General features: G+C 42.8%; 1 protein-coding gene across 1 annotated transcript; it reads right to left on the bottom strand.

Moving 5' to 3' along the window:
- Positions 1–210: 210 nt before the first annotated feature.
- On the bottom strand, positions 211–15128 carry LOC145413718 (uncharacterized). Its single transcript, XM_080283374.1, has 8 exons — positions 14877–15128; positions 12257–12301; positions 6160–6275; positions 4923–5080; positions 3898–3925; positions 2716–2845; positions 1310–1620; positions 211–729 (listed from the first exon to the last, which is right to left on the bottom strand). The coding sequence occupies exons 1-8, from the start codon at positions 14908–14910 to the stop codon at positions 340–342; spliced, it is 1212 nt and encodes a 403-aa protein (XP_080139500.1). The 5' UTR covers positions 14911–15128; the 3' UTR covers positions 211–339.
- Positions 15129–17020: the final 1892 nt, after the last annotated feature.

Below are 17020 nucleotides of genomic sequence, written 5' to 3'. Positions count from 1 at the left end.
TAAGTATGATAAATACGTATGAAATACTTTTGTAAAAGATTTTTTGTTGTTGAATTATGAATGTGTGCTTCGGCTTAACTGAAGATGGTATTGAATCTTCGTGTTGATGTTGCTGCAGCTCACCCATTGCACAAACTGTATAATCCCCCCCCAAAAAAAAAAAAATAAATAATAATAATAATAATAAATAAAACTTCCTTTTCACAAGCGTCACAGCTTGGAACTATTGTTGCAGGAAGGACAAGGAAAGTGCCGAACCTTCCCGTTCATCCACTTCTCGCAAAATCCCAGTTACGCGGGGAAAAGTTGTTTCGCGAGTCTCAGCCTAGGTCTTTAGAATTAGAAGTCAAAGTCGCCCACATCAAAACCCCCACCCATATCAAAACCCCCACCCATGTCAAATCCCCCTCCCATGTCAAAATCTCCGCCAACGTCATCCATTCCGCCCATCTCGAAGGGTTCGGCCATCTCCATTCCGGCCATCTCATCCATACCACCCTCATCCAGTAGCCCCGGGTCCACACCACCCCCATCCTCGAGTAGCCCCGGGTCCACACCGCCGCCGTCACCCGCTCCTGGAAGCATCTCAGCGTCCGGCTCCAGCCCACCCTCTGGTCCGCCCACCCCTGCACCGTCACCTCCGCCCGCGTCTGCGTCCCCATCTTCAGGGGCTGCGTTGTTGGTGGTGTCGTTGTTGGTGATGTTGTAGTTGTTGGTGATGTTGGTCTCCTGGAGGGTAGGGGAGCGTTAGTACACATTACTCACAACATACCAACAGAATTATACAGTAATGAGGAGGTATGCTATTACACGTCACGGAATTATTGCAAAGTTCAGCAACAAATCAGAAATGCATATTTTTTTTTTCATGATAAATGTACATTTTTATAATAAATGTTAGAGGTCTAATGAATGTGCAGTGAATTTTTAAAAATGTTTATAATGATACCTGTGTTGAAGACCATAACTGTTGTTCTTTATAGAGAACTTTATTTTTTTTATCGCAAAGAGTTTTAAAATTTTATGTTTACGATCATGCGGGAAGGCATTGGTTCTTGAATGCTGGGCAGCAAAGAAAATATAATAATAATAATAATAATAATAATAATTAATAATAATAAAACAATTAGTCATTTTAACTCACTCCCGTTTTGAAGCAGGATGATGGCGACGAATAATAATTATAATAATAATAATAATAATACTGTAATAATTATAATAATAATAAGAAAGACTGCAGTTATACTTAATACTGACCAGAATTTTAAGAAACTGTTAATTTTGGGAAGAAGAGAGGGCCATGACTCGCCTGGTTATTGTAGCCGCCGTAGAAGCCCGGGTACCCGAATCCAGCGCGAAAGGGAACACCGAAACCGAACCCGAAGCCCCAGCCCCAGCCCGACATGGCGGACCCCAGCATCATGCCCGTCGCGAAGTTGCCCAGACCGTTGTCGCCACGGTCCACGATGACGGTGTTGCCCCCTCTTCCACCATACCCTCCCCCGTACTCACCGCCACCACCGTAGCCTCCTCCTCCTCCTCCATAGCCTCCTCTGCCTGCATAGCCTCCCCGACCCCCATACCCTCCACCCCCACCTCCACGTTGAGCATTTGGTGGATCTGAAATAGAGAGATGTGGAAAGTTGGCATACTGACTGAAAAGGCATAAATTCAGTGTATACAGAAACTTTTCCTTTTTTTTCGTGAAATATTTATACTGTCCGAATCCGGCTCCCTCTACTCAGCTCACACAATAACTTCACTTCTAAGAAAAAATGGCGTCAACTGCTTTCATCCAAGACAAAATAGCGTCATTAGCTTCCTTTCACTTCTTAGTCTTCGATGTGTTTCTAAGCATCAAGGTGCTGGTGGGTGTGGGTGAAAGATCCAACGGTTAGTCACCCACACACGTAGCTCGGTGACAGTGTTGGGTTGGGAAATGAAGAGACCACAGGAGTAAAAACGCAGTTCCCTCCTACTTTCATATTTTGCATGTCTGTTTTACTACAGATAAGAGAACAGAACAAGGAATTCTCGTAGGTTTTTATTTTCGAGCTTTAAAGGTATGGTAGTGTTGCATAATAGCGAGAGCTACGTGTAAAAATATAAGACCACTTGATTTATTTTCATGTAAGCTTGATCCACTGCATTGTTACGTGGTGTTGATTACATCAAGCTGAAGGGACCAGAATGTATACAAGACCACATGGTGTTGTTTATATACAGCCAGATCCACATTCGTGTATATACTCTAGTCACGTGTTAATACGATAGACCTAATATCTGTATGTGTTGTATCTGTATCTTGTCACTCTCCGTAATCAGAGATGTAAGCTCTTCGCAACTTCCACACCGAAAAAATAACATGATGTCAGACCAGCATTGTTGAGTGTCCAAATACTGTACAGTATTATGTGTATTCCTGTTTTATATTCATGTGCTTTTGTAGGCAAGGATAATTTTGAGGGCTATTGTACCGCTTTGGGGGATGTTTGGGGGTAATAATGCATTAATCGTAAATTCCACGTCTCCGTCTAGGCTTTGGCTTTTTTAGTACGGCAATTAGGAGGTTCATTGTAGATATACAAACTATAGCCAGGTGAGGCTGCATTAGATCACTCATATGGGATTATGTAGCCAACATGCAGGCTGGCTACAGTACAACCACGTTGTATTGTTCATTATCAGATCACTTGGTAATATTTGCACACTTACAGTAGGGCTGGGCTGGTGGAGCTGAGGGTGCCGGGGGCGCGCTGGGGCTCGAGGTGTAGGGGGGCGGTGGCTCCCCCTTCTCGCCCCCTCCTCCCCCTGGCGGCTGGGGTGGCTTTGGAGGCGGGGGCAGCTGGAGATGGAAGGGGGTAAGTGCCAGTATGGTGATTACACACGTACGAAGGGGACATCTACACACATACATACATACACTCTCTCTCTCTCTATTTTATATATATATATATATATATATATATATATATATATATATATATATATATATATATATATATATATATATATATATATCACCGTCAGTGATTAGGGAAAGATGAAAAGAGAGCTGAGAGAGCAGAACGGAGGGAAGGTAAGAAGACGGAGAAAGGAAAGGAATAATCTGATTACTTTGATAAGGTGATTACGGGAGGTATATTAGTGTCACAGAAATATAACCAGAAACAGCAGGATGCAGCAAATATTGTTAAATAATAAATTCATTATCGTAGTGAACTGGTTAATCTCTCCAGTCATAAAGGGTCTCGTAAGCTTAACAAAAAATTTTTACGTTATTCATAATGAAGTTTGAGGACAGTCATACTACATGATGTAATCTACTTAAAAAGTATATAGATTTATTTTGTATAATTCGTTATTCTTACCTTCTATATTCATTTCATGTTATTCACTTGCATAGATTTATTGTTGCGAATTTATTAACATCATCCCTTCAGTCTGATGACATATGTTGTGTTTTATTCACGCAATCTCAAACTTTGGAGAGAATTTCAAAACCGTACGAATTATACGTATAGCCATCATTAACCGCCTTACCATAAGGGATGGCCTCCGACGTTCATCGACAGAAAATCAAGACAGAATACAAACTAATCAAAGGCAGTGAATTCAAACTTTTGGCGGGAAGGGGATATTTGATGATGGCAGTAGCAGCTTAACCCGGCACTGCGATGACAGTTTTTTCCAGTAAATTCTTGATAACCCTGACGATTTTATTTAGCTTTGGAGATGCTTTTCAGAATGTATGAGATAGACATAGCCATCATTAATCCTTTGTCGAGTAGAGGTCTTACTGGTAACTACCCTGATGTAATTAATGGGAACGTGGGTACGATGAAAAAACTGCATCATGGTAGAGAAGGGGCTTAATAGGCTGGCTGTGGGACTCACCGTGTTACTAATGGCCGTCATCCACTGGCTAGATAGAGAGAAGAGGGAGAGAGGTGTGTTAGTGTACATCATCATCATTAGCACCATGGCTATCATCATCATTTTTAATATCACGGTCATCATCATCATTAAAACCATTATCATCATCACAATTCCGTTATTTTAAAATGAAGTTACTGGAATCTGTAGGCAGGAAAAAATGAAGAAAATATTAGAACAATAATCAGATGTTAGTAGTAGTAGTAGTAGTAGTAGTAGTAGTAGTAGTAATAGTAACAGTGGTGGTGGTGGTGGTGGTGGTAGTAGTATTAATAGTAGCAGTAGTTGTAATAATAATAATAATAATAATAATAATAATAATGTGGCAGTAATAACAGCAATAGTGTAGTAGTAACAGTAATGATAATGCTATTACACATTACCCCCGATGACGTCAGACAGTGTCGTCCACACCAGCACTTACACAATTACACAATTATCCTCACGCAAATACCAGGACACACGGAAGTAGCTCGCTTGGTATCCCCTTACTTACACTTCACCTAACTCATACTTACACGCATGCTTCTTACCTTACTCACACTTTCACGCTAACCCACTCTCACGGCTTGGAAGAGAGAGAGAGAGAGAGAGAGAGAGAGAGAGAGAGAGAGAGAGAGGGAGAGATTTTAGATAATTTAAGAAGAAAAAGACTCGCTTGAAGATAAATTTTGAATGTAAAAGAAAAGGAAGGAAGACCTAGAATATGTGGGAGAAAAGTAAGTTATTTTGAGTCTGGAATAAAGAAAACAAAACACTTATACTTGCAGGCAAAGGGAAAAAAAGGGACTCTCTCTCTCATTTATTTATCACTTCATCACCGTCACTGATTTCTGTCCCATAAGTTAACATCTTCACCATAATCATCATCCCATGTCTCCCCCTCTCTCACTTCTCTCCTCTTCCTCATCATCATCATTTCTCCCCTCCCCCTCCCCTCGCTCACATCTCCCCTCTTCCATATCGTCATCATCATCGCCACTCACTTTAGTTCATCCATGTTCTTGCAGAGGAACCAGTGCATCTTGTCCTTGTCCTTGTTACCGAAGACCATCATGTTGTTCGGGTCTGCCTTGTTGGGTAAGTCAGGACGTCCCGGCACATAGCAAGCGTAGGGGCCCGCTGCGATCATCTCCGGGGCCTCCTGTAGGGGTGGGGGTGGAGGAGATTAAAAAGGGAGAGTGAGGTGGGTGGAGGGGGTTAAAAAGGGAGAGTGAGGTGGGGTGGAGGGGGTTAAAAAGGGAGAGTGAGTTGGGGTGGAGGGGATTAAAAAGGGAGAGTGAGGTGGGGTGGAGGGGGTTAAAAAGGCAGAGTGATGTGGGGTGGATGAATGAGTAAACGGTGGCAAGGGATGGTTATTATGGTGACAGGAGGTGCCAATTTAAAGACGGGTTTCTTAGTGACATCTTTTCCACGCCCAGCCAGCCTCTGTGTGTGTGTGTGTGTGTGTGTGTGTGTGTGTGTGTGTGTGTGTGTGATAGTTAACTGTATAGCTAGCGTAACAGTAGATGCTGAATTGGTGTGATAGGAAGGTGGTGTGGTGGTGGTATGAACTTAATGGTGTGATGGTGGTAGGTTTAGACGGAGAGGTATTATGGTTAGGTGGTAAAAGGATTTGGTTATTGTGAAAGATATAGGACTCGTGGTAAAGACTTGATAAGATGATTGGATGCTGAGGCGAAATATTATCATGTGGTTTGACAGTAACATTACGATGGTGCATTGTTCCAGTATGGTGGTGTGATGGCGTGGTGTGATGGGGTAGTGTTAACGGCCCTGTTATAAGATGCTTTGAAGATTTCCTAACACTTCTTTCATAGCGATTTATTCGTAAAGTTACTTTATTTTCTCTCTGGTACGTGACTAAGGAAAACATCGTCGATTACAGAAATATATAAATACCTAAAAGATAATTAGGCTTAATACATATAATAAATCGCAAAGAAAAGGGTGTTACGGAGCTTTCTTGTGTCACTTGTAATGCGGCCTTTAAGATGTGATGATGGAGTGGTGTGGTATGTTGGTGTGACAGTGTAGTGGTGGAGCATTAAGATGTGATGACAGTGGTGTGGTATGATGGTATGACGAGGTTGTGATGAAATATTAAGATGTGATGATAGATCTGGTATGATGGTATAACGGTGTGGTGTCCTGATACAACGGTGTAATGATACGGTGAGTGATATAGTGATCCAGTCTAATGGTGCAACAGTAGAGTCCAACCCTGAGAACTATGGCGCCCAGGAAGTCGGCCTCATCGTGATCCTTGTACCACTCCAGGGATGAGTCCTCGTGTAGAACCACCCATTCCTCACGCCAGTTGGATCCCAGGAACCGCTCTGAAAATAACCACTTTATCATCATCATCATCATCGTCGTCGTCGTCATCGTCAGTCATCATCATCAATCATCTCCCTAGGGAAGGGGGGAAAGAATTCTTCCCCAGTATCCCTGCTTTTCGTAAGAGAAGACTGAAAGGGGCCATTTTGTCAGCAATCTTTTTCTCTTTACTGTCCTCCTCATCTCTTCTGTCCTACCTCTCTTCTTGAAATTGCCTTATTTCTTCCGACCTCCATTTTCCCCTGTACTCCAGTCAGATTAAACATTTGATCTCATGACAAGAACAGTTTAAGGACATCCCTCTGACGTCATTATGTCGTTTCTACAAACAATCCACATCTTTCACTTAATCTAAAATCCCCCTTTTGGTTTCCAGTTATCGTCTGCCTTGTCCTCCCTGCTCCTTAATAAACCTTCAGATTATAACACTGTGCCATATGATATTTGCTTTCTGGCACTTGGATTTCATTCACTCACTCATCATCATCATCATCATCATCATTATCAGTCATTCTTATTGTATCACTGTCACACTTTCAGTTCATCTCCGCATTAATTTCTTACTGTCCCTCTTTCATGCTTACCACTCAGCATCACACTCACTATTTGTTGTCACCCAAGCCTAATTTTAACGTGAACCCGATGGACTGCAGGCTGAAAAACGCCCTGCTCCCTAAGTCCACCATCCTTCTTTCAGGAAACATGGAGGAAATTGAGGTACGGTTGTATATCAGGGCAGTGAAGCCGCTTACATAGAGGATGGCCCATATATAACGCCCTCCTTCCAATCCTTCAGGTGATTTTTTGTGTGTTGCAGAGACGACCATGTCAACGTTGTGAGTGTTTGTCCTGCATCATTTATTCATTTCCAACACCCACTGCCACACCCACGCCCACACAAGCAGACTGAGCCGTTCCCGCAACACACTGGATGCCGTCAGGTGGGTTTCCATTAAAGCGCTATTACGGACCACCCTGTATATCGGAGTTACCACGTACAGGGGTCTGAGGGACGTTTGCGTACCCGAGCACTGGAGCCACCTAAATATATCGGAGTCACCACGTGAAGGCGTCCCTCACCACCACAACCACCACCACCACCACCAAGCCCACTAATCACACAATGCCCACACATCATCATCAAAGCCCACCCTCTCGTCACCCCGTCCACTACAGGCCACTAATAATTGATGGTGTGTAGGCATTGTGCAGGAGCCGCCATGAGAGCCACGTCTTCCTTAGCTATTTATTTTGTAGTTTACCCATCAGCATTCTTTTTTTTTTAATGCCATTTTAATCACATTAATATCGACATAGCTAACTTCAGTAACATGCAAGGGGATATTGAGGTGTTATATTCACATCTCCACCACCGGACCATCTCGCTCAGCATCTGAAGAATGAAAAGTTTGTCATTATTGTGCTGAGCTACGTGATGGTCAGCAGAAATAATGAACATACTCAGCACCATAACAGGGCAAGAGAAGTTGATATCGGTGTGAAATTACGGGCTGGCAGGAGGGGTGAAAATTATGGTCATCCGGTATTGGTTGTGTGCTTTATGGCCGTGAAGGTTGAATTGTGTGTTATGGACGAACTGTATTTAGTTGTGTGTGTGTGTGTGCGTGTGCGTGCGTGCGTGTGCGTGCGTGCGCGTGCGTGCGCGTGCGTGTGTGTGTGTGTGTCTCTGTCTCTCTCTCTCTCTCTCTCTCTCTCTCTCGCCTCCGTAGTTTCAACCCCCCAAAAAATAAGTAAATAAATAAATAAATCATAATGAAAGTTTGTGAAATTGATCGACGGTGATGAAGTGGTGCTGGAACCTAAGCGTCAAGGTGCCATCTCTCCGTCATGAATGCAGTACTACAAATCGAGACTGACACGAATATGGTACTAGTCACGAAGAAGTGCTGTGGAATGCTGTGGAAAGGATACAGGATCGTAGTATTGGGCCTCAGGAAATAAGCTGCATAAGGACAAAACTCCCCACCTTATTACGGAGAATGAACCATAATTCGGAATCCCTAATAACAGATTTTAACCCCTAATGAGGTGCTGCTACATTACTTGACGATAATGATCTTATTGTGATCTTATTTCCTTAACTGGTGGTCTGGGAAAGTGTAAAGGACGCCCAAGCCTAATGAGGTCTTGCTAAACTAATCACCGGTAATCACATGTGTTGAAATATCACATCATTACTTCAAACTCCAGGACGCGTAACAGAAATATTGAGTAGAGGTGTATTAAGAAATCCGTGGGTCTGGTAATTTTGGCTAAACTATTAATTTTACTCATGCTGTCATCAATCGTTCATTTTATTTTTGATGTATGAGAGATGCTTGTTAATGAAGAAAGTAGCAGCAGCCTTTGTTAACCCCTTCAATACCAGGGCGTCATATCCGTTTTATTCTTGCTACCACCAGACCTTTGTATTCAGCTTACGAGAGACGTCTGGTTGTGCGTTGGCTGGGATGGGTGGAGAGGCGTGGGAGGGGCGAACTGGGATGGTGGTGGGCGGTGAGGCAGTCTGTGGCGTGGTAGGTATGCCTGTAAAAAAATTCTACATAACAGAGGACCAGACAGCAATGGGTGAGGTGGGCGGAGAGGCGTGGGTAGGATGGATGTAGGTGATGGGGGAATACGAGGGGAGGGTACTATGTGGAGATAGGCGCTGTGTCGGAAGGTAAGGTGTACACCAAACGTTTCTCCTTGAAATTTTGTGGGAGGTGTAAAGTATGGGTGGGATGGGTTGTGTTAATTATCTGAGCGTGACGGGCTGGGATGACTGTGGGTTGTGGGGCAGGGCAGAGAGGGTACAGTACACCCCATGAAGATGCCGATGTGCTAATAGAAAACGCAAGTACATGTCACTCCAATACAGTATGCCCTGGCTCCTTAATCTCTTCGTTAAAGTGACGTATTTTCATTGGATTCACGCTACCACCAGACAGTACTATTTAGCTTAGGAGAGACGACTAGGACTGGTATGAGTTAGATATGACCTTCACTAACTCCTTCGCTGCAGGGGATCTCTCACACGCTGAATTAAACCATCTGGTAATGGCCTGGTTGACATGAGAAGGATGTCACACAGGAATTTAGTTAAAAAAAAAAAAATCGTTGGTGGTCAAGCGTGTTGTCTGCCCTAAATTAGACAAACCACCCGTCGGACAAGATTTATAAAATAAGATGTATAAGTGGCATCAAGAATCGTATCGTGTGTGGCGCTCCCTTCACCCCCTCACCTGGCACCCTTATCCTCCACTCCCCCCTTCCTCACCTGGCACCCATCCTTCTCTCATATGTCTTACCCCCTCACCTGTCACGCCTCCTCCCTCCCGTGGCCTTCCCCTGCCGTGCCTCACCCTTCACCTTTGCGTGCCGGTGTGGCCTTCTCAATAATTAACCCCGATACACCCGCTGCCATTCTCACCCCACACCTTCCGGGAAGCTGTATATAATAATCTGGTGGGCGGCAAAAATAGAATATAAAAAGACGCCATCGTACCAAGACGCTTGTAAAGAGTTTAAGTTGTATTGAATAGTCTGTTGGCAGCGAGAACATAGTAAAGAGGGTCATGGTACGGGAGACAATGGATGAGTGCATTTAACTACGCCATTAGAGCTCTCATAAGCTGGATAAAATCGCGTGGCAGGTGCAAGAATAAAATATTAAAGACGTCACCGTACTGGTTGTGTCAATGGGGACATTTTCGGGAGTAAAATAAAATCATAATATTTAATGGGTTAAAGATGAGTGCTTCGAACTCATTTACTGCGAGATCGTCCCTAGGTTGAAGAGATCATCCGACGGAAGACAACAACAGTAATAATAATAACAATAATAATTAAGTCGCAATAAATGGGTTGGTGGTAATTGCTTCCAAACCCTTCATCACAAAACGTCTTACTCGGGGTGAGCAAAGTCGTCTGGTGTCACAATATTCTTATATTTGTATGCTAAGTTTCCTGTTTTTTTTAGACTTGCTCGATTCAACTCTACTGGAATGGTCTTGAATATATAATGATTCCAGTAGTTAGCCTCTTGTTTCATATGACCGACTTTACAGTTATCTTATAAATATTTAATTCAGCTTAGGATAGAATTTTCGAACTGGAGGAATTAGAGTTTGCCTTCATTAACCCTTTCACTACAAGACGCCCCTCCTAGAGTTGCATAATATCTGTTGACAGTAAGGATGAGGAAAAACACGTCTCCGGCCCGCGTTTAGCCTTTATTATCTCGAAACGTAATTTTAGATATAATGCCACTGCTGTTCTTACCGCCTAATGATAGGGACAATTCTGGTATTCTGTTCCAACTAATTTCAGACGATTTTATTCAACAAAGGAATGTGAAATTGGAATTGTCATGATCCACGTATGGTAGTACGGCACCTGACCTACCATGTCGAGAAGTCATCAGAGAAGTCACGATAGGATTCTCTCTCTCTCTCTCTCTCTCTCTCTCTCTCTCTCTCTCTCTCTCTCTCCACATCGTTAGCAGTCACCTTGCATGCATTCTCACTGTCATTCACCGTACATGCCGTGGAATTAAATACTGATCTTGGTTTTATCACAATTATTTATGTCTTCAGGTGAACAGATGGTGGTCAATTAGAATGCTTTCCGTAAGATGGCGAGGTCGATGCCGACTGTTGTAGGGAGCTGTCTGAGCAGTTGAATTTCCTTAATACAGTGTTTAATGAGCTGTACACCAATAAGTATTAAAAAAAAAAAAAAAGTTACTATCACCACACCAATCCTGAGCGAGAGTTCCCCAGCCATGTTCAGAGCATTCGGCTTTAGCAGCGGCCGTGTTGTGTGTGGCCTGGTGTGTGTGTGTGTGTGTGTACCATCTGGTGCTGCTTGGAAAGACTGCTTAACCTCAGGGAACGGAATGCCTTGCCTGTGCCCAAGGAATCTACCCTACTCTCTCTCTCTCTCTCTGCCACTCGTGTGTACACATGTCTACATCTGTCCATCTATCTATCTATCGATCCATTCGGAAACTTGAATGGTTAGTAAATGAAGTTGTATCCTATTTCCGCTGACATTTGACGATAGTTCTACGTTTGTGTTTTGCTTTTTCGTGTTTTAGGATCCTACTCACCACATTTAAATACTGGGAGTAGGATGTGGACGTGATGGTGATGTACTGTTGTAGTTTCCCTTTTTCCGTGTCATGTTCCTTATCACCGCTCGTGGTAGGTGGTGGCGACCATCATCCACTCACTTGATTTTGCCTACTTCTTCATCTTTATCATTCTTTTTCTGTGTCTGCCCTCCTCTCTTCCTATTTCTGCCATCCTTTCTCTCACTTATATAACTCCTCTTTCCACTTCCCATGCTATACACTGAGTGACAAGCCTACTGGTTTCATGTAACCCAGGAAACCATTTACAAACGCTGGGTGATTACCGTTTAACTTGATAACAGGGTAATGTGGAACCTGCTATGGTAACTGTTAACTGGATGGAGACGCAAATGCGGCGTCCATCCGGGAACAAAACCTCCCCATTCTTCCCTGCGCCTTGTTCTGTCCACTGTCTGCTATCCGCCGCAAGGGAACATTAGCTCACTGCAAGGGACGGCTCTGCAGGGACGGTTACGTGCGTGCGGTTGATGGGTCTACTCAGCCAAACGGACTTGAGTTACTCAACTGTTCATCACGGCATTGTTCATTTGTTTGTCTTCATAATATCACGTCACTGCATTTACTTGTTAGTGTTAATTTTTCTCACTGCATTTACTCATCTACTCACCACTGCTGGATTAACCCTAAAAATAATAAATCAGGATAAGTTAATAATTTTTTCCAGCATTACATATATATTATTGAAATATACTACTTAACCCCTTCACACCATTGGATCTGTCCTCTAATTAAAATCTTTTTGCGTTAGGGTAAAATATAGATTACGTTATTTTACTCCCAAATGACTGATGAGTTACTTACCTTACTGATGAGTCAACTTACTTTTATATCTGGTGAGGAAGCCCTTGCGTACCGGCTTGGCCATGGCTGAGGGAGAGAGGTGGGTAACATGAGTAAGAGGTGAAAAAGAGTGATGATGACTCGGTGAATTTTGGGAGTGGATGATTAAGCTAGTGTATATTTTGTGGAAGCGTGAAAGTATATCAACGAGAGAGAGGTGAGTAAGCAATGAAAGTGAAATAGTGTACTGTGTAACTTATGAGATGAGTGAGATGATCAAGGGGATGATTGGGTTAGTGTATAGTTTGTGAAAGTGCATCAGTGAGAGAGGTAAATAAGAAATGGGTAAGTCGAGTCAGTGAAGAAATGAGAATGGTGATCATCTACAGTATACGTTGTCCACTTCAACTTGGCCCAAAATTACCACTTATCCTATTCAGTACTGAAGGGTAGCAAGAGATAAATACATACAATATGGTTCTAGTCAGGAAGAAGTGGTATGGAAAAGATGTAGGGCAGTAGTATTGAGAGAGAGAGAGAGAGAGAGAGAGAGAGAGAGAGAGAGAGTCTGATTCAGGAATGGGTAACTTGAATACCTCCCTTCCTGATCCTTGTCTCGAAATATGATAAAGATTGTGATGATGATGATGATGATGATATAAAGGTGATGAAGAGGAGGACCGATGAATTCACTAACAGTACTGAAAAACTTTACACTCTACGGATGCCATGTGTATCATCTTCGCAAAAACATTATTAGAAAAAAATATCGGTGTGTGTGTGTGTGTGTGTGTGTGTGTGTGTGTGTGTGTGTCGGGTAAATATGGACAAGGTGAGAGAGGGAATGGGTGGGAGAAAGTAAGGTAGTGTGAGAAATTGAGCGAGTGTGAGAAGTGAGCGGGTGAAAGAGGATTACAGTATGTCGGCGGTGAGTGAAAAATGCCACAATGATAGAGTGAGATAGCGTGAGAAAATGTGCGTGTGTGAGAATATCAGTGAAAAATATGTCGGACTGTGAATGAGTGTGAGATAGTAAGTGAGTGAGCAACGTGTCACAGTGAGCGAGTGGAAGAAAGTGACTGAATCTGAGAAAGAGCAAATAGGAAAATGTGAGCGAGATGTAAGGTATCGTATGAGAGAGAGAGAGAGAGAGAGAGAGAGAAACAACGTAGGTGTGGTTGCTAGGATGACCGGTAAACAGAAGGGTAAGTAGGTCGGTCGGTAGGTAGGTTAGTAGAAGTGTTTGTAAGTAGATCATTTGGTAGCTAGGTTGGTAGTGAGATGGTGTGTAAGTAGATAAATTGAAAAGATGGTTTGTAAGAAGGTAGGAATGGTAGGTAGGTAGGTAAGTGGGTAGGTAGGTAGGCAGGTACAGTAGATGCATGCGTGTTAGTAGGTTGATGTATCAGGTGATGGAAGTTTGTAGGTAGGAAGGGTAGAGAACAGGTGTGTAGGTAGGTAGGAAGAGTAGGTATGCAGGTGTGTAGGTAGGTAGACAGAGCAGGTATGCAGTGTGTAGGTAGGTCGATAGACAGGTTGGGAGGAGGATAAGTCGATCGGTAGGTAGGCAGATTGTTAAATAAGTACAGTAGATTGTAGGTTGTGTAGGTAGGTAGGTAGATAGGTAGGTAGGTAGGCATTATTTGTATACCGTAACCAGGGAGTAATAGTCTTTTTTTACCTTTTTTGTAAGTAGGTTAGCTAGTGGAGAAGTAAGAATGTAAGTAGACTGAGAGATATGCAGGTTATGTTGTGTAAGTACCATCATTATGCCCGAAATTAGGTCTGTAAGTAGAAAATTTACTCATAAGTAGGTTTGGGATCCGTAAGTAGGCCCGTTGGAACGAAAAGGTAGGAAGTGTGGCAAACAAGACAGTTAGTATGCCGTAAGTAGATCTGCTGTATGGGGAGAGGTCTTTCCGTAAGTAAACCTGTAAGTATGGTGGGTAGGGCAGGTGGTAGGCATGCACGTAAGTATGGCAGGTGACACGCGCCTGTAAGTAGGTCTGCGTGTGGGGAGTATTGGTAAGTATGCTTGCAAGTAGGTTTCAATGTGTGGGAGAGGTGGTAAGTATGCCTGTAAGTGGATGCGTGTGAGATGGTATCCCTTTGCAAGGCCTGTAAGTATGGTAGGTAGTAGATGGAACAGTGGTAAATATGGCCGTAAGTAGGTCTGTAAGTATGAGTGTAGGAGAGAGGCTGTGCTGGTAGGTAGGTCTGTAAGTATCGATGTATGGGGAAGGAGTTGCTGAATTTCTCGTTGTCCGTAGTGACTGCTTTGTGTGTGTGAGAGAGAGAGAGAGAGAGAATTATAATATTAGGGTGTATTGATATGAATGTTATTGTATATATGTGCTGAGTGTGTGTGTGTGTGTGTGTGTGTGTGTGTGTGTGTGTGTGTGTATAGAGAGAATGGGACAACTGGACTGCGTGTGTATCGCCTGCGTGCGTGCCACTCAGATTTTTGTGACTGCGTGTATGGGGGTTTCATTGGCTTGCTCGTGTACGTGGGTCATCGAGAGAGAGAGAGAGAGAGAGAGAGAGAGAGAGAGAGAGAGAGAGAGAGAGAAGCTATTTTAAGAAGCACAGTATGTAATTTTAAAGGGCGGCATTGTTAGCGTTTTGTCATTCAATCACCCTTCCACATGTCAATGGTACTTACACACGGTAGCTACTGAGTCGTCACTGGTGCACATGGTGATGGTGGTAGCTGCGGTAGAGCTTATGGTAGTGGTAGTTGTGGCTGAAGATAGTAATGGTTATCTTCAGAAGAGACGGTAAATAGAAGAGAGTGCTTGTGTCAAATTAAGGTCGAGCTTCACAAACCATGCTAGTTCACCATCACTATTAACCACTACTACTACCACAACTACAACAATTACTGGTGGTAGTGGTGATGGTATGTAGCGGCCGCCTTACCCCGTCTCCCACCACTGCCCTTTATACACGTCATCACTATGGGTTCCAACTCTCACAGTTTTATTTATGATTTCTGTATTTCCCACATCTGCAAAATAATCTACAGACACACTTACTTTATTATCTAAATATATTACTAATTATCTGTGGTCCATAATCTCTGTTCCTCCTATCACGTGAATTTTCATTTGATGTTTGAATTAGGCTCGAAATTCCACAACTCTCAAGTTCAAAACAGTACGAAAGTTAAATGTCACGTTTCAGCAGACTTCATAGGTTACGTAATGTGTGATGGCTTGCTCCTTGCGAAACGCAAATTCAAATTCTTTTCAGGCCATACGGTATCATTAATAATTCACGTGTCACGAAGGCAGCACATGACGTAAATTGTCGTCAAGGTTGCAAAACAGTATGACGGTAATTTGCGTTTGAGCTTTTGCGTTACATTATCTCATAGCACTAAAGCTTGATAATACCACAGTGAGAGTTCTAAAAGACGTGACGATGATGGGACGGTTGTATTGTCTTAGATTAATGGCAGTTGTCACAGTTGTAGGGCCTGAGGGGTGTGGGTGAGACTGATGGGTGAGTGTGTGAGCGAGTTGGTTAGCTGTGTAGCGTGGTGGACGGCCAGAGGACGGGCCACCACTAACACACTCCACCTCACCAACAGTCTAGCCAAGGAGCTCTATTGATTGCCATGCACGACGTCCGCAGCGCTACAAAATGGCTTCCCATACACAATGTGAGCTTGTAAATAGTCCATCTCGCTCAGTTGTATTCCCCCCCCCCCCTAGTATTATTCAAATCTGCATGGTGATGGATATGATGGTAGGGACTGTGAGGGTATAGGATGGTAGGAAAATTGCTTAGATTGAAGTGATGGAAGTCGAAGTATGTGTAACGGGAGACAGTAGTTATGTGTAAATGAAGATAATTTGACCCAGGTTCCTCCCTACCAAGCTTTTTGAAGTTTCCATAGTACTCAGTGTTTTCTCATGCTCTTCGTAATTTCACAGCTTCCTCTCATTTGCTGTTATTTTTTAATGCTGTGTCCAATTGTTATTTTCCCCAGTGTTGATGGGTTCCTAGAATAATAATCACATGGAAGATGACATGAAAATATAGACAGAACACAATCTATTTGCATTTCGTCTTCCTGGTCCTCTGTTAATTAAATTGTGTAAGTCTACGGGGATATGATGCCGTGTTTTGTACTTAGATATGGTCGGTATATTAAACACGATTTTGATGACAGTGCTGAAAAAATCGACACAAAATTGTTTAGTTCGTTTTTCTTTTGTGCATGCGTGTCAAATCGCAGCCAACTTTATTGCTACACCTATAGCAGTGCAGTAAATTTGGAGAATTTTACATTATTTGGAGGCTAATGGTGTGTGTACCTCCGTGTGTGCGTTTCGGTATGCGCAAGCAGTCGCTCACCATGGCCATGTACGTAGTTAAGTACGTGGGTGGACTGTGAAATATTTTGTCGCTGCCACGAGTTAGGGCCACATGGAGGTCATATCGATCAGCACAGGAGGTACGGTATTTTAATTTAGCCGGCCCATGATTTTTCAGTTTTCTTTTATAGCTCCACGTTTTCTCATATTTTACCATCCCAATCTATTATAAATTTTTTGAAGTTGAAACCACCTTCGTTTGTATAATGCTGTTGAAATGATAGCGACAGAGAGGTTTCAGAATTACAGATTTTATGCTGTTGTTAAGTTTTTATGCTATTATAGTTGTAATAATTTTCTCTCTGCATTTAAGCCTTTTATTAATATCACTGCTTTCAATGACAAATATAATGGCTATGGTTAGACAGTAAAAAATAGGCAATTGGGTGTTCCTCCATAGAAATATATATATATACAGTATACA

The sequence above is a fragment of the Coenobita brevimanus genome, chromosome 97 (assembly GCF_032717465.1).
Source record: "Coenobita brevimanus isolate Jiangsu-jjx chromosome 97, ASM3271746v2, whole genome shotgun sequence".
NCBI classification, from domain to species: domain Eukaryota; kingdom Metazoa; phylum Arthropoda; class Malacostraca; order Decapoda; family Coenobitidae; genus Coenobita; species Coenobita brevimanus.
Note: the sequence above shows the minus strand (reverse complement) of the source record. Positions and strands in the feature narration are given on the sequence as shown.

Bases quoted from the DNA above. Each gene is read 5' to 3' on its own strand.
- LOC145413718 (XM_080283374.1), bottom strand. From the start codon at position 14,910: ATGTGCACCAGTGACGACTCAGTAGCTACCGTGT. The intron at 2,846-3,897 runs GTGAGTCCCACA...TTCCATCTCCAG, and splicing joins TGACGGCCATTAGTAACACG to CTGCCCCCGCCTCCAAAGCC. The intron at 730-1,309 runs GCGAGTCATGGC...CCTACCCTCCAG, and splicing joins ACGGCGGCTACAATAACCAG to GAGACCAACATCACCAACAA.